The 17,766-nt window shown below is 47.8% G+C and overlaps 1 protein-coding gene across 2 annotated transcripts in view; it reads left to right on the top strand.

The window, feature by feature from the left end:
- FBLN5 (fibulin 5) overlaps positions 1-10,110 on the top strand; it is an 85,201-nt gene extending 75,091 nt beyond the window's left edge. For both annotated transcript variants that reach the window (XM_081227712.1, XM_081227711.1), the window contains exons 10-11: positions 1,052-1,247; positions 9,139-10,110. In XM_081227712.1, the coding sequence (XP_081083838.1) occupies positions 1,052-1,247; positions 9,139-9,300 (358 nt within the window). In that variant the 3' untranslated portion in view covers positions 9,301-10,110. The remainder of the gene's footprint in view (positions 1-1,051; positions 1,248-9,138) is intronic.
- The last annotated feature ends 7,656 nt before the right edge of the window (positions 10,111-17,766 follow it).

Below are 17,766 nucleotides of genomic sequence, written 5' to 3'. Positions count from 1 at the left end.
TCTGCCTGTGGCGTAATAGATTGGAGTGGGGGCACCCTTTACTCCACCACAGGAGGCCATCACAGAGGTCCAGGTGAGACAGTGAGTGAGACACTGCACTGACAGTGGAGATGGAGTGGTTGGATTTGGACTACATTTTAGAAGTAGAACTGATAGGTTTTGAAGATAGATTGGAAGTTAGGGAAGGTGTCAGAAGCCCAGCAAGGCTTACTCCCAGTTTTGGCCACCAAGGCATAGACCAACAGATGTTCTCATCTTGTTATGCACTCTGACCCCCTAGGGGGAGTCTCAAGGATGAGGTGAGAGATGGGGGTGCTTAAGGATAAATCAAGGGGTGTCTATAACAGGCATACCTTGGTAATGAGTCAACTTCATACTATGATAATGCTATTACTAGTGTTTCACATTAGATGCTTTGTATTAGAGATATTTGTGTCTGTGATTTATTTCGCCTGTTAGAGAGTGAATTTAAGATCAGGATCTTATTTATTGTTGCAATTAATGTCCTAACATCTTAAAGTCATGTCCTAATGTTGTATCTTATACATAGTGAGTTCTGAGTGCTTGTTTAGAGAAAGAAAATATTGAATTATATTCCACACAGACTGGGGTAAGTGCAATAGAAAATGTAGAGTGACCACTCAAGACCTGTCAGTCTAATGTACTTTCTCACTTTTAAAATTTCTCAATGAGTATGGATGGCTGGGGAAGTGAAGGGCTATGCAGCCCTTTTTTCTGACTAAATATGTGACAAATGTGAAGTGCATTAGAGGATGTCCCCAGTGTTCTGAAAACCAGACGTCTCAGGTTTATGCTCTAGTAGCAAGAATAGCTGACTGGCCAGAACAGGCCATTCTCTAGGAAACAGGGAGCTCACCTACATGCTGGAGAGCTTTTAGACCAGAGCCGGGAGTAGAGAGCCTCTACAGTTACAGCATTTGGATGGTAAAAATGGGGTGGCCTCCTTTTCAGTGTTTTAAGCGAGGAAGTATGTACATCCAGCATCTGGAAAGGATTTCCCGAGCTCTCACATGATTTCCCTTTCCAACAGCCGCTGTATGTGTCCCGCTGAGAATCCTGGCTGCAGAGACCAGCCCTTCACCATCTTGTACCGGGATATGGACGTGGTGTCTGGACGCTCTGTTCCTGCTGACATCTTCCAAATGCAAGCAACGACCCGCTACCCTGGGGCTTATTACATTTTCCAGATCAAGTCTGGGAATGAGGGCAGAGAATTCTATATGCGGGTAAGAAGGGGTGCTGAGTGATGGTCACCATCTTCAACAAGGTGTTCTGTTGTCTAGCCTGGAACATGCTTCTAGAAATAGGCCAGGGTGCAGCCAGGAGGGGCAGGTGTAAAGGCAGGAGAGGGAAGTGGATGCGAGTCAGACTCCAATGTCCTGGGTCCTCTCACTTTCTGTGTGGTCTTGCGAAAGTTGCTTCTCCTCTGTGAGCCTCAGAATCCTCAACTGCAGTGAGAAATCAGGCCAAGATGCAATTGTAGGTCTCTTTCCTCCTGCAATTCTTTTTTTTTTTTTAACCATTAAAAAAAATTGTAGTATAGTTAATTTACAACGTTGTGTTAGTTTCAGGTGTACAGCAAAGTGCTTCAGTTATATTTATATAGATTTATCTATACCTGTATCTGTACCTATCTACATATGTATATTCTTCTTCAGATTCCTCCTGCAATCCTGTGGGAGAGGAATTCACATATCCATTTTTTCCATCCACTCATTTGACAAATACTCATCAAGTACCTACTATGGCCTTCTAGAAACTAGAAGGACTTCTAGTGAACAAAACAGTCCTGAATCCCTGCCCTCACGGCACATACATGGCAGTGAACTTAAAGGCATTCCTCACAGAAGTGGGCTCGAACCTGCATTGTCCAACACAGTAGCTGCGTGGCTCTTTAAATTTAAACTAATGAAAATGAAGTAAAGTTAAAAATTAGGTTCTTCTGTTGCACTATCCACACTTCAAGGGCTCAGTAGCCACAGGTGGCTGCTGTATTAGCTCAGATACAGAATAATTCTGGCATCATAGAAAGTTTGATTGGACAGCACCAGCTTATCCATATCAGGAAAAAAATTTAGAGCACATCCTAAAATGTCTTTGCTTCTTTGTAAATTACATACACCCAATACCGTACCATTTCTCTTATTGAGCTTCATCTCCTGCAACCTCTGGGGTGATCACATATCTTTAGAGCCCCCTGGCTTAGAGCGATGTTTTTCACATTTCAGTGTGAATTTGGGTACTTGTTGAAAAAAATGAATTCCAGAGCATCCTCTTTAGAGAATCTATTTCAGAAGGTGGTGGCTAAGGCCTAAGGTATCAGTTTCCAGTGGCTGCTGTAACAGATTGCCATTAACTTGGTGGCTTAAGACAACAGAAATTTGTTTGAAATCATTTTCACTGCCCTGAAATCCAGATGTCAGCAGGGCCATGCTCCCTCTGGAGGCTCCAGGGGAGAATCCATTCCTTATCGCTTCCAGTTTCTGGTGACTGCCAGCATTTCTTGATTCGTGACCACATCACTCCAATCTCTGCATCCGTTGTCACATTGTGACAGAGCCTCCTCCTCTTCTGTGCGTATCAAATCTCCCTCTGTCTCTTAGAATTGACACGTGATTGGATTTAGGGCCTATCCAGGTAATCCAGGATAATCTCCCAGATCCTTAACTCAATTATGTCTGCAAAGATCCCTTTCCCTTATAAGATAACATTTACAGGTTCCAGGGATTAAGACCTGATACTTTTGGGGGCCATGATTCAGCCTAGGAATCTGCATTACTAACGAATACAGTATGTGGTCTTCCAGGGTCCCTGTGGGGTGCTAGACTCAGAAGTTTACCCACTTTCATGGGACACAGCCCACTGGCCTGTAAGGGAACCACATATCTGAGCTCTTTCCCTGTCCTCTCCCCAGCCCCGGGCAGAATCTTCCAGTCCTTGCCTCTGGTGCTGGGACTGTCTGAAAACAGAGAGGTCTCAGAAGCAGGATTAGAACAGATTAGAAAAGGCCCCAGGAGCTGGTATCGTGCCTGTTTCCTCACTAATATGTTTTTGGCAAGACCCTAACAGGGCTGGGTCATGTGTGATAACATACCTGTGGACCCAGCCTCTGTAGATCAGTGTAGTGAGGTCAAGGGCTTTGGAAGATGATGGAATGAGTTGAGGGTAGAGGAACTTCTCAAGATGAAAAAGATGAGCTGCGCCTCTGTCAGTCCTTTCTCCAAACCCGTAAGCCACAGCCACCCAGCACAGCCCACCTGCCTGAGCCTCTGGGGGCTTTCCACCCCCCGACGCACCCCCCCCCCCGCCCCGAGCATAAGCCTAGCCCACCAGGATTCTCCAGTCTGGCCTCTGTCATCTGTACAGACACAGTGGGTCCCAATCACAGGGCACAGAGATGCCCCTCTTGGGGATTTAAAATACCATCACCCACATTACCTGCTTCAGGTTACCCACTGCCCCCCCACCTCCAGCAGAATAGAAGGTCTGCAGGAAGTGGCCTTGTCTTGGCAAGATTTCACTCCCAGGTCACCACCTCCTAAAATCCCCTAGACCCACATGTTCCCTGTGAGGCTGACTTGTAAGAGCTACACCGCAATGGTGGGGGGGGTGGGGGGGGTGGGGGGGTGGGAAGAATATTGTCCTCTTCTACAGGTGGAGTGAACACATGGGAGGGCCCCTTCCCGGCAGCTTCCTCTAGTGCCTGGATTGTCACAGCGACTAGGGGACCCTTGACACTCACAAAACTTTGAGCTGTATGTGGTTTGCTCTCTCTCTGAGAACATTGAGAAGGGCCCTAATTCTTTAGTATTTATTCAGATGAGGATGTCAGGACACGAAGTGGGTGAGGGAACATAGACCTGCCCTGGGAATGGCTGAAGGAACTTAGGGATGGGGAGGTGGATCCTGGCTGGAAAGATCTCGAAGGCTGCCCCTGGGAAGAGAAAACAGGCTCGGTGTAGGGGCCCTGTGAAGCCACAGGGCATGGGGCCAGGAAGACAGAAATCTGTTGGAGCAAGCAGGGCTTTTCCTTTCCAAGCTGTGCAAAGCTGCAGTGCCCTCCTCAGGAGGCCCCACGGAGTCATTCCAATGTCGGCTCTGGAGACAGCCTGACCTGCCTCGTTTGCATTCTATAACTTACCAACCGTATGACCTTGGGCAGGTTACCTAACTGCTCTGAGCCTCAGTTTCCTCATCTGTAAAGAGGGGATAATGACAGTATCTACTTTAGGATTGGATGAGGTCATCTACTTAGCGCCGTGCCTGGAGCACAGAACGGCTGTTTTTATCAAACCAGCAGGATGGAACATTCAGTAACTTTCTTTTTCTCACTCTGCTGACTTGAACCTGCACACACCTGGATGAGCTCTCAGGTGGATCCCATCAGATTCGCAGGCACTTTCAGTTACTATTGAATTGTCTTTTTTCCCATATCAGAAGTCCCAGCTGCTTTACGTGGAAACTTCAACGGCCCAGTCTCTCCTTCAGTGCAAAGCTCCACCCCGCTCCCCGCCCCCACCAGCCCCCCCCACCAGCCCCCCCGCCCCCCCCCCACCAGCTTGGCCTCTGTACTGCCTTCCTCTTCCCCTCCCCACGCTGGCTGACGTGCTGCCCTGGCCCGTCCTCCAGGGTTCTGGGGATGCAGATGGTGGAAGGGGAGTGGTTAGGAGGGAAGGGGCGGGCAGGCCTTCTTCCTCTCTCTGGGGCAGAGCCCAAATGCTCTTGCTTTCCTGGGATGCTTTGTGGGCTCTTTGGAGATTTCCCTGAGGACTTTGCACGGACCATTCCCAGATGTGGGTGAGGGCCTCTAGTTGGCCGCTTGTCACCGCAAACCTCTCTCTCAGGAAGTCTTTGTGTGTGTGTGTGTTGCCTCACCCTGGCGGGCAGACCTTACACTGGGCCTTCGGGACACCAACAGCCAGCTCCCCTGCAGCCCCGTCTCCTCCCCGTGGTGCAAGGCAGCTCTGGGGCTCTCTTCCCTAGACTTCTCCAGGAAAGGCTGGCGCTGCTCTCTGCATCCTTTAATGTCAAGGGACCCACAGTGAAGGCCCCTCTTGCTTGATTTTGGGGCTGGTAAGTGTGTTTAATACACTTATATCGTATAACAACAGCAACAGGAACTACACAGACAGCACTGGCAGCAAATCCTGTACAGTGCTGGACGTATGCCAAGTACTTTTCATGTATCACTCCCTTCATCTTCACCACAATCCTGTGCTCTGCGGCCTGCTTGACCTTCCCGACTTTACAGATGAGAGCACTGGGACACAGAGAGGTGAAGTAACTTGCCGGAGGTCTCACAGCTAGGAAGCCCCAGAACAGGATTCGAACCCAGGCAGTCTACCACCAGTATCTGTACCTACTCTCACATTTCTCTTTAGGATGCAGGGTATTTTCACCTACTTTTCCAGCTTTGGGGTCTCAGCCGAGATTGAGATAACAAGAAAAGTCTACCTTAACATCTAATCACAATAGCAAGTGTTCAATAAGCACTAGTTATGATTGTATCGATAGCATCGTTTCTGCTGCTGCTGCTACTGTTGTTAAGAGTTTGTGGGCTGCTGGGCCCTGGAGGGGTCAGAGATGCTCAAAGGACTGGAGTATCCTGTGAAGGGTGGGGCTTGATGGCTCTTCAGGCTCTGCCACCCTGAGAGTCACTGACTGTATTACGAGCACCTGGGAAGAGCTTCATTTCACACATCAGGCAAGCCACATACATACAAACCCACACATGCATGCACACGCGTGCACACACACACACACAGGTATGCACAGCCACACCCACCAAATGCACACTCACTCATGCACACACACTCTCATGTACACACACTCACATGCACACACTTGCTTGTATGCATAGGTACAGGTATGCACACGTGTGCACACACATGCATACAAATGCACGGGTGCATATGCAGGCGCATGTCCCTTTCATAAGCCCTGTTGGCGATCTGTCTCACACTGAGCCCTGGACAGAGGACTGGTGATTGGCTTTGGCCAGGTGACTTAGGGACACAAGTAGGGCCAGAAGAAGGAGCACGGTCACAGGGTACAGACTGTGGCCAAGTGCACGGGGATCACGTGGCCGGGCCAAGGGAAGCTGACTTGCTGTGGCCTGGCTGCTTGCCCCATGTCAGACAGTGCCATCCTGCGAGTTGACTCAGAACAGACCCGAGCGAGTGTAGGAGCAGGGCCACGAAGACAGCCAGCCAGACAACGGGTGGACTGTTTGCAAGCTACTCCCATGTGGGCAGCTTCACAAGTATTCAGTCACTCGCTCCTTCTTCTGTCATGGAGGTTAATTCAGCACCGCTGCATATGCAACTCTGAGTCAGGCATTGAGAGTTTAGGGACAAACAGGATGTGGCCTCTGCCCGCAGGAATCCACACTATGGTAGGGAGGGGAAAACAACCAGGCAAACATTTACAGTGCAAAGGAGTGATTCTCAACTAGAGTAAGTGCCACGGGACGTCAGGAAATTGAGAGATACTTTGAGACCTTATCGTACAGCTTAGTGGCCAGAAGCTTGATTTCTGGAGTCACACGCTCTAGTACCATGTGCTAGTGTACTTAACCTACTTACTTTGTAGGGTTATGAGGATTAAATAAGGGAGGTATGCAAGGTCGTAACCAAATGCCTAGTATCAACCACCATCACCGTCACCGCCATCATTTTGTACCAGTGACCACCAAGTCCACCAATGACGAGAGCCTCTTGGGAGGCCCATTTCATTCATGCCCTGGCTCTGCCCTAAAAGCCCAGTGAGGAGCGGAGATGTCGGTCCTTAGCTCTCTTGGCAGGCACTTAAGTCCTCTGTGTGCTTGTGGGCAGGCCTTTCTCAGGCTGCTGTAGATCTGACCCTGGTGGGGATCAGACTGTCTGAGCTCTGAGATTACTTCCAAATAGGAGAGGCAACGATGCTCTCACGCTCCGGAGACATTTACAAGGACAGCCCAAAGGGACAGCTGGGAAGTTTCCAGCTGTTGCATTCCCCGTCCCAGCCTCTGCAGCTCTCCCTCCAGAGGCCTCTGCCCTCAGGTCAGGGTCCTCAGCTCCTGGCCTTTGTTCCTGCAAACAGGGAAAGCTGGTGAGATATTTGTGTATGTAAATGTCCTGGGCATCACCCTGTTTGGCTGTACCCTCTGAAGTCCTGGCCCAGGGCTCCGAGGTTTTGCAAGAGTTGACAAGGAAGTGCTAGCGATCCTGTGCGTGAGAGGGTGTCAATTGCGCGGATGCTGACGGGCACGGAGGGAGCCGATGCCAAGAGGAAATGGCTTGGCTGTAAAGCTGCTGATAGCCCAGGGGAGGTCCCACCACCTGGGTGGCACCTGTCAGCCTGCCCCGCCCTTGTCCTACCTGTGGCAGCTCTTGGGGATGTCCAGAACTTTATGGGGAGCCCCCCCCTTCAAGGAGCGAGATAAAATGCCTGGTGTGGCTTTAAACAAGCCAAGTTTCTTGATTTTGCAGAGCTTGTTGCTTTCAGTTTCTGGGCACAGCACTGGACTCTGCAGCTTGTACAAAGGGATTATCCAGCATGTCCTGTTCCCTTATGCTATTTCCTTTCCAGGGACCCACTCTCTGGCTGTTACAGTGACCCCCGACCCCAAGCATCTGTCCTTCAGGGCAGTGCTAGGAAGAAGTAAAATACACATCAGTCTTTTCTGATAATTGTTGTGCAGTAAAAAAGGCCTGGGGTTTGGGGTCAGACAAAAGCACCAGAATGGTATCCCTTGTCTCTGCCCCTGACTGGTCTAGTGACCCGAAGCAATGACTTAACTCATGGAGCCTCAGTTCATAAGGAACAGTGAAAAAAAGAAATAATGAGACATACCTTTAGTATGGCAGTTAGGTTCCCCAGCCTGGGTCCTGTGCTTTTAGATGAGCACCTTTCAATTGTTAATGTGCCCATGAATCACCTGCAGATTGTGTTAAGCTCCAGATTCTGTCTCAGTCGGTCTTAGGGGGGCCTGAGATCCTGCATTTCTCATAAGCACCCTGATGATGCTGATGCTGCTGGTCCAGGGACCACACTTTGAGTAGCCAGGACTCTCAGAGCTTTTATGGGGATTAAATAAGCACATATACATAAAAGTGGCTGGAAGAGCGCCTCACACATGGTGGAAGCTCAGTTATATCAGTCCTCTCTCCTTACCTCCTTGAAAGCTTTAGAAAAAGATTCAGAGGAGGAAGAAAGCTCATATGAAGTTATCAGGACCACAGCGGTGGGGTCACAGAGTGGTGAAGCTGTAGGTGAGTGCAGAGTGTCCAGCCGGGACCCCCAGCAGGGGCTACGCTCAGAACCACCTGGAGGCTGGTAAACAAGTCACACTTCTCCAGGCATCATCGAAAAATCCACTGAAGCAGAAAATCTTGGAATTGGCCCCTGGAATTGTTAGTTTAAAAAGTGTCCCAGGTGCTTTGGAGCTGTTTACTTGGGAACTACTGGTCTGGTACAAACCCTCATTTTAGAGGAGGCGCAGAGAAGTGAAGTGACTGCCGTGAGTCACGAAGCTAGTTTGGACAATTGTTCATTCTTTCATTCAAGATACGGGCACTGAACACTTACCACGTGCTGGACACTGTACTGGGTGCTGGGGGGCTCAGGGGAGGAAAACCTGCCCCCGGTCCTTGCTCTTACAGAGTTCAGAGTCTAGTGTGGACCAAGTAAATAGGGTGGACGATGACACATGGTAACGAATACCTTCCTTCCTAGGCCAAGTAGAGGGTGCACTGGCAGAGGGTCATAGGGACCTGAATTAGATTGGGGCAAGCACAGAAGCTCCTCCGAGGAGGTGATATTTCAGGTAAGACCTGAAGAGATAGTAGGGAGAAGCCAGTTGGAGCACGAGCAAAGTCGGGGGAAGAGCCTGGCGTCGAGGGATGGCTGTCGGCCAGCAGTGGGCAAAGAGGAGTGCCCCGATTGGGGCTACAGAAGCTGGCTGTGGCCAGACCCCCTGGCCTTCCGCTTTGGTGACTGTCCCAGAGGCCACATCTCCTGACGGACAGCTTTCCTCACCCTCTCTGCCGTTGTTCAACAGCTTCCGGGGTCAAGCTCACCCTGGTTCCTTAAGCCAGTCAGACTTTCTCTAACTGGTATCCCTGGTTCCGTCCACAGCAAACAGGCCCCATCAGTGCCACCCTGGTGATGACACGCCCCATCAAAGGGCCCCGGGAAATACAGCTGGACTTGGAAATGATCACTGTCAACACGGTCATCAACTTCAGAGGCAGCTCTGTGATCCGACTGCGGATATACGTGTCTCAGTACCCGTTCTGAGCCCTGGGCTGGAGCCTCTGACACTGCCTCTCAACAGCACCAAGGGACAGGAGAAGCGAAGAAACCAGAGGGAGAATGAGAGCGAGAAAGACGTGACGCCCTTCCTGCTGAATTTCTCCTGGGGAGTCAGCCCCGAGTCCCGACCACGCCTGTATTATTATAAACCCCGTCACTTTGAAGGACATGCTTCCCCAGTTGCTATGACACAGTTATCAAAAAGCATTATCATTGGCACCCTAACCTGAGATCGACGGTGATTTTTCAAGGCCTTCAGTTTATTTCCATATTTTTCAAAGAAGATAGATTAGGTTGGCTGGGGTCTGAGTCCACGTTCAAAAACTGTGAACCGCTTCCTCTCACCTCCTCCAGGCCTTCTTCCTATCTCTTCCCTGATTGCTTCTTTGCCAAGGCCCAAAATGCTCCTGGGGATGCTGGGTGTAGCTAGCTTGCTTCTTGCATGTACAGAGAAGGCTATGGAAAGAAACCACAGCAGGATCTAAGGGTTTTTAAAGAGTCTATTTCAAAGCCATGTCTGGTATTTTCATCCATAAAAGAAGTTTTAGTTGTCCTTAAATCTGTATAACTGTTTAATCCTTTCTTGTTCATTTGAGTATTTTTTTTTTAATCCACGGTAGAATTCCTTCAAAAGGCCTTAAGGCACATGTTATGTTCTGTCTTCCCAAACCCAGTCTCCTCTCCATTTTAGCCCAACGTTTTCTTTGAGGACCCCTTCATCATGCTTTCTTTAGAATTTTTACACAACTGGGTTGGAAGGCAGATGTCTCCAAACTGATTAAATATTTGAAGAGATCCTGTGTTTGGTTCATTTTGACATCGTAGATGATTCAGCATTTGGGGTTGGTTCTCGTTCTCTTTAGTTTATTGTGTACTGGCTTGAAAAGGTCTCCAGAGAGTGAGATCATCGTTAACAACTTGATAAGGAGTGAGGGTGGGGAGAGAAATAGTGGTGGAGGAGGGAGGGGAGAGCATCAAGCCTGAATCTTATTCCGTTCAATTGGAAGACAACAAACAATGCCCCTTGATGTAGATTATTTCCAGGTACTTTTCCAGAATAGGAATGTATCAAGTTACTTTAAATCAGTGGCCCTCATCCCTGACTGTGTAGTAGATAAACAGTGGAGCTTTCTAGAAAAAAACCTGACTTCCTGGTCCTCACCCCCAGAGGTTCTGACTTAGTCAGTCTTAGGTAGGGCCCAGGCATGGGGAATCTTAAAACCTTTAATAAATAGGTGGAGTTGAGAGCTCATTGCATAAAGTGAGGGAGACAAATGTGGCCCAAGCCCTTGTCACCTTGCCCTCAACATCTTTTCTTACTTGTAGGGTTCATTTTTCTTTTCCTGGTCAGGGACCTGAATTCCCTTCAATCCTGGTACCCCAGGCAGGGACAAAGAGAGTCAACAGTGCAAGTCACAGATGGGAGAACAGGTGGGGACAGCTACCTTTGTGTCCCATCTCAGGAATCAACCCTGTTACCGAGTCCAAGCTTGTACTGCTTGCTGCATGACAGGCCAATAAATTGAGCAACTAATTGTTGAGGCAAGGAATAGCAACTTTATTTGGAAAGCCAGCAGACCGAAAAGGCGGTGGACTCATGTCCCAAAGAACCATCTTGCCTGAGTTAGACCTCAGGCTTTTTTTATACTAAAAGGGGAAGGAGTAAAGTCAAACATTTCCTGGTTCTTGTCAGCCTCCAGAGGGGATATGTTAATTCTTCCTTCCTAAAACAAAGCTCTTCCAAACCATTTCCCACTGTGCCCTCTCCGTCAGGTTCAAGTGATATTAACAGTAACACCAGCAACAAATCAACAATACACTGCCCCAGTTTCATAGCTCAGAAGAGAAAGGACAACTTCCTACAGACTTGCTAGTGTGTGGACCCAGCTCCACAGAGCAGAGAGCAGAGGTGGCCCTGAGCCCTGGGCTTCCCCTGGGTGGGGAGGCTTAGGTGTCAGGACTGGGTGTGGAGTTAGAATGCTGAAGGCTTATGTGAGCTCTGCACTGAGCTGCTCCGAATGACTGACTCAGGCTCAACACAACTCGAGGGTAAGGTTTCCTTTAACTTCTGAAAAAGAAGGAGGGGCAGCCTTGTCTAGGTGATTTGAGAACCCATGGGTTTCAGAGGTGCCACATTTGGAACCAGACCTGAGTCTCTAGGACTTGCATTTTATTTGTTCATGTCAAGACGTGGCTTCCTACTTCTAAGAAAAAGGGCACAGAAAGACTCATAAAAGCAGCCTCAAAGGACTTCTTGGCCTGCAGATTGTTCTTTCCAAACATAGTCTGATGAGTTCAGTGTAAATGAATCAGAAGCATGTGGGATCAATTTACCTTAAAATACCCTAAACTAAAAACTTAAGGGAAAATGCCCTGGGGCTAAGCGTGTATGTACTGCAGGGCCAAACCCCAGACATTTGGGAAACAGTTAAAGAGGCTCCCAGAACCCGAAAAGCTGTTGCCTTCGGCCACCCCTTGGGAATAGTTGGGTGTTATTATTTCCACAAGACTGGGGATAAGCCTGCTCTTCAAATCTCAGCATTGTGCCCCCTCGGCTGGAGTCTGCTGGGGCTGGCTGTCCCCTTGGACCCTGAGGTATCAGGCTGTTCCACACCTGTCCCCCCTCATCAGCATTGCCCCATCTCTGAGCTGGGCTGAGAGCTTGTCACATGAACCCCGCTCCATTCTGTTCCATCAGGGCTGGAAGAATGAAGGACTCTGTGGTGGAAGAGGTGCCAGATTAAGAGCTGGGACACCTGCAGAAGTTCTTGTGTTGCCTCCTAATCTTCTGGGTTCAATGTGGATGAGACCTTCCATTCAGCTGCCTTTAATTCTAAAGTTTTGTGATTTCTTGAAATGTACTTTGGGGATGACAGCCAGCATTTCCATTAAACTGCAATTTGAGAGTTTCACAACCATTTGCCAATCATAACACTTTCTAACTGGCACAGAATCCACCTACCTGTAGCCTCTCAGGCCTGGAAAACGTACTTCGAAATTTTCTTAGGTAACTGTCTTGGCCCTTGCGGTGTTATTTTCCCAGATGGTGAAAACATTTCAGCAGGTCTGATTACCTCATTTTCGGTGGTTTCAATGTATTCTTGTGGACTGAGTGTTTACTGTAATATGTACAAACTCTTCATCTGGGTGAGCCAAGAGGGTCACCCAGAGAGAGATGACACGATAAAGGAGCAACTATTCTTTTCTCTCCTCTCAGCGCATGAAATCCTGTTTGTAGAAGGTTTTCATTGTAAGAGGAGAACACACTTTGGTTAAGCACCTACCCACCCCACTTTGGTTGGGCCAGTTTCTGGATTCAGAGAGATGAACAAGATAGATACAAGCCCCTGATAAGAGATTTATCTAAGGGTTTATGCAGCTTCTGAGACAAAACTGGAATACAGTGTGGTGGGTGCATTTTAGCAGTGTGAACAAAATGATTTTGGTTAGATTTTCATAATTACTGACATGTCTATTTCATACAACAAAAATTCTTATGAACATCCTCAGAAACGTTTGAAATTTAAGAATAAGATGTCTCTGCTTGGCTTACTAAATACACTGAAAGGAAACACAAAATCAATGTTAGCTAAAAATTCTCTTTCTTTTGGATACTGTTTGTGTGTACCTTGAAATGCAATGTTTTAATCTCTATGGAAAAAGAAAAGCAAACTTTTAGTAAAGCTCTTCATTATTTTGAAATTGACCAATGCTCATCAACTATCATACAGATATACAGATTGTTCTTTCTTGTCGATATTTTCTTCTCAATTTTCTTAGTGCCTTTACTTAGCAGATGGCTGATAGCTTCATTAGAATCCCTAACATAAGTAACTAAAAGATGTTTAAAAAAAAATAAGAAGTTTCAGGACAAAAAGGAGTGCACTGAGGCAGGATTTATCACTTTGGTGGGTTTTATTTGCAGGGGGTGGGGAGGCGGGGGAAGGGACAGCATCCAATTAGAATCTTTGACTTGCTGATGCTTCCTAGTAATGAATCTTCACCAGCATCCATCAGTGAAACAGACCATTAAGGTAAGAAAATAGGTGTCAACACAGGAATGATCGATTATATTGTCACTGTTGGTGTCCTCTCAAAGAGGCAATGACATGTTGACAGGCAGTGACTCGCAACGTTTTTTTCAGGAATTTGGAGTATTCTTGAGCAATAATGTAAGATGGATGTAGGAGTAAATTGTGCATGGATGCAAACACCAAGGTCCTTATGATACCTATTTATCAAGATTTGATGTTTTTAATTTAATGCTGATTTAGGGCTACCAGAGAGTCATTGGATAGCTGGATACCACTTAAAAGTAGTTTTGGGGGCTTCCGTGGTGGCGCAGTGGTTGAGAGTCCGCCTGCCGATGCAGGGGACACGGGTTTGTGCCCCGGTCCGGGAAGATCCCACATGTCGCGGAGCGGCTGGGCCCATGAGCCATGGCCGCTGAGCCTGCGCGTCCGGAGCCTGTGCTCCGCAACGGGAGAGGCCACAACAGTGAGAGGCCTGCGTAACGCAAAAAAAAAAAAAAAAAAGTAGTTTTTGTTTGGGGAGGACTGTTTTGGTTTCTACCTAGCCTTTTTTCCAATTCTTTCTATCCTACTTTCTACTGAGAATGCATTTGATGTTGCAGAACTCGCTTCTATCACAAGGTAGCTACTATACTTCAAACACATGCCTTGAGTTCTTCTGAGCTTTAGTGTACAAACCACTTATAATTTGTCCATAAAGAGGAGCATGGGTTGCTCTTAGATTTGTTAATGTCCTCCATCCTCTGCTCTTAAAAATTTTACCAAAAAAAAAAAAAAAGGTTATTGAAGCCAAGCTGTGGTATTTGCAAATAACTTAGCTCTTTACAGTGATTCTGTGGTCTTACAATTTTGTGTTGTCTTATTTTGTTTCATCTCCTTCCAGTTCCACTTTGAAAAAGACCCCCACAGAGATGTCCGCCCCAAGCTTGGCATTTCCGCACAGCATTTTCCCAGTCTCTCGGAAAAGCAGATATGTGGGCCAATAGCACTGCTGCAAAGGCAGCATTTTTTTTTGTTTGTTTGTTTTGTTTTGCGGTACGCGGGCCTCTCACTGTTGTGGCCTCTCCCGTTGCGGAGCACAGGCTCCGGATGCGCAGGCCCAGCGGCCATGGCTCACGGGCCCAGCCGCTCCGCGGCATATGGGATCCTCCCAGACCGGGGCACGAACCCGTATCCCCTGCATCGGCAGGCGGACTCTCAACCACTGCGCCACCAGGGAGGCCCCAAAGGCAGCATTTTTAAGTGCAAAGGCACTATTGAAATCATAATTGACTTTTTTCAGTAAAACCGCAGTTAGTCAAGAGGATCCTTTCAGCTCAGAATCTGTGCACACCGGGGGAGAGCTAGGCCCTCTTGCCTCTTGCTTTTTTCCTGTTGGAATTTTCAATGTATAACCTCTTAGGGCTCTCAGTACAACTTTTAAAAGACTCGTGGCATCATTTTCCATCATAAAAGCCAGGACTTTTCTAAGTAGCGGGTGAAGAGCTCCCAGGTGTACTGCAAGAATTTTGTGACAATAAGGCAACTGGAAAAGGAGCTGGTTGCCTCATTTGGAGCAGCTGTAGAGAAGGGGCAGGCTCTGGAAGGAAAGGCTGTTGCTTCCTCCAGCTAATACTGAGCCAGTACTCTGCTAATACTCAGCTAATAAATATTCTGCTCTTCACACTCACTCCCTCCAGCTGCAAGCTTCCATCTTGGGAGATTGCCTCAAGGCTACTCTGGTTCTTAATTTTCACCAGATTTCACTCAGCGCCACTCCATTCCTTTGTTGATTCCTCAACAACCTGCTGAAGGCTGAGGTGGGAAAGAAGAGGACGAGGATAGAGATGGAGCTTCTCTTGTTCCTCCTCGGGAATGTGGACTCCGTTTCCTTGCTTTACTTCTGAGTAAGCTTGTGGGCTTGGGGTTAGGAGCCTCCTTCATTCTCCTCCTCTTCCTCCTCTCATTTCTTCCCCTTATTCTCTTCTCTCTCTTCTTTCCTTTTCTGCACTGTCCCCTGACCCCTACTGCCTGATCTGCATCCCAAAGTTGCGAGTTGGTGGTCGGGTCCTGTCCAGTGAAAGCACAGCTGGGTCTGAGGGGCAAAGTACAAGACTATGGATGCATTTTGACCACTTCTCCCTCCACCTCCTCTTCTCTTCTTTCCCAAGCACACAGAACCTCTCCCCAGTCTCCAGAACATCCCTTCCTGAGCAAAGACACGACTTCCGTTTTCTCATTTTTCTCCTGTCATCCCTGCTCAAAAAAGAAAGAATCTTTATCCAGTGATCTGACCCTGAGTCTTCCCTGTGGCTGTTCTTCCTGAGGACTCACTCTCAGAGTCCTTTCTGACCTCCAGTCTCTCCTTTCCAGGCTCGACTTCCTTCGTTCTAACACCCCTTCGTCAGGAGCCAGGCTACCCCCGCTCATTACCAGAAATGCACTTTAAAAAATCTTTCCAATACTCTCTGTCCCTAGTCCATCATGGCATCTAGCAGCTTGACATGGTGCCTATAGTCTTCATGTAATCTGGAGCAGAGGCTGGGAAAAACTGGAGTCCGTGTAAACTGAGGACCGTGCACGGTCTCTAAAGACCAGGGTTTCTCTTCCAGTAACAAATCACCCTTAACTTTCTTTGTAAAATGTAGTCTAGCACTTTTCATAAATTCACAGATTATAGAATTATTCATCCAAACTATTCCCTAATAGAACATACTGTGGTGTTATGGACAGCAACCTTTACTCAGATCCACCTATATCTCTGTAACCTTCACCCGTACACCCCTTTTTCACGGTGGAATTGAGATTTAGCTGCGACTTAAATGACGACCATGAAGTCCTCAGCACAAGAAGGAAAGGACACCGAGAAGACCAATGTGGTTGGAGCAGAGAATTCAAGCGTGTGTGTACGGCAGGGAGCAATGGAATTCTTTACATTATTGATGGCCCTATTCATCTACATGAGCTTGGACTTCATTGTAGAGACCAGAATTTCACAGAACGCTAGCCCACCGAGATGCTAACCAGTGCTCCAAGACTGAAGAGTTTGCTTGTTTACTAGATTGGGGAATCTGAATTCTGAGTCCCTTTTTGAAAGAATCACAATTGATATTAGAAAATTAAAGCCTCTGAGAAGTCTTACAATGAAAAGGAAACCTGGTTAATTTTTGTATATAGGTGAATCAAACCTATTTGGAAGGGAAATGTTTTTTTCCCCAGAACAACTATCAACATCTCCAGCAATAATTTTCCTTAGAGTTTGGGAATTGCTGCTGTCTGCTATGGAGGGGCCTATGGTAGGGTTTGTATTTTATTTTGTTTTGCTTTTTTTTTTTTTTTGTACGCGGGCCTCTCACTGCTGTGGCCTCTCCCGTTGTGGAGCACAGGCTCCGGACACGCAGGCTCAGCGGCCATGGCTCACGGGCCCAGCCGCTCTGTGGCATGTGGGATCCTCCCGGACCGGGGCACGAACCCGTGTCCCCTGCATCGGCAGGTGGACTCTCAACCACTGTGCCACCAGGGAAGCCCTTGTTTTGCTTTTTAATTAGGAAAGGGACATGGTCTTATTTTTAGGAAGATCACTTTGGAAGTGGTGTATGGAGATGGGAGAAATGGGAGTCCAGCAAAATACTGCAGGTTGTTCACTTAAAAGATCATTACCTCTAAGTTGATCTTTCTGAAGAGAAGGCTGACTAGTTCCTTGCTTAAAAGTCTTTACTGACACCCAGCCTCGCCTCTGCCCATGGGGTAAAGTTCAAACTCCTGAACGTGACTGACAAAGCCTTCCATGTTCTGGTTCTTGCCTTCTTCTCCAGTTCCATCTCCAATCACTTTCCCCTCCTTCATCACAAATTCTCAAACAAACAACACCCCTCTCCCCCAACCTGAAAGCGTTATATGTTCCCTCCAGCTGCTCTTGCTAGAGCTCCTCTCGTTGGCAACGCTTCTCTTTGTCCACTTGCCAGATGCCTCTTCATCTGTCAGTATTGCCCTCAGAGGTCAGCTCCTCTCTGAGCTTTGCAGACCCATCCCTGAAACCCTACAACTACATTGCCAACTCCACCCTCTACTCCTGTTACCTGTGTTCCTGTGGTTGTGATTACCATGCCAAGTTCTAAAATGCAAACTCCTTCAAGACACCATTTACATGTTGCTCATCACTGTAGGCTTAAGGGTTAGCATAGCACCTGGCACAAAGTAGGGGGTCAGGGTCATTCAAGTGAATATGATGATGGGAATTGACAAGAGAAAATGGAGAGAAGGGGAAAGTCAGGAGAACTGTAGTAGACGGAATCAATAGGTCTTGCTGATTTACTGGGTGTGGAGGCTTACAGAGCTAAGGCACACCCTGAGAAATACCTCAGGAGGAGGGGTTTGGGAAGTAGGGGAAGATGAACTCCATTTTAAACTTGCTCCGTTATTTTTATTTTTGTGTGGAGGT

This window comes from Mesoplodon bidens (genome assembly GCF_964165515.1).
Source record: "Mesoplodon bidens genome assembly, chromosome: 3".
NCBI lineage: Eukaryota > Metazoa > Chordata > Mammalia > Artiodactyla > Ziphiidae > Mesoplodon > Mesoplodon bidens.
This window is presented reverse-complemented; position numbering and strand designations above follow the sequence as displayed.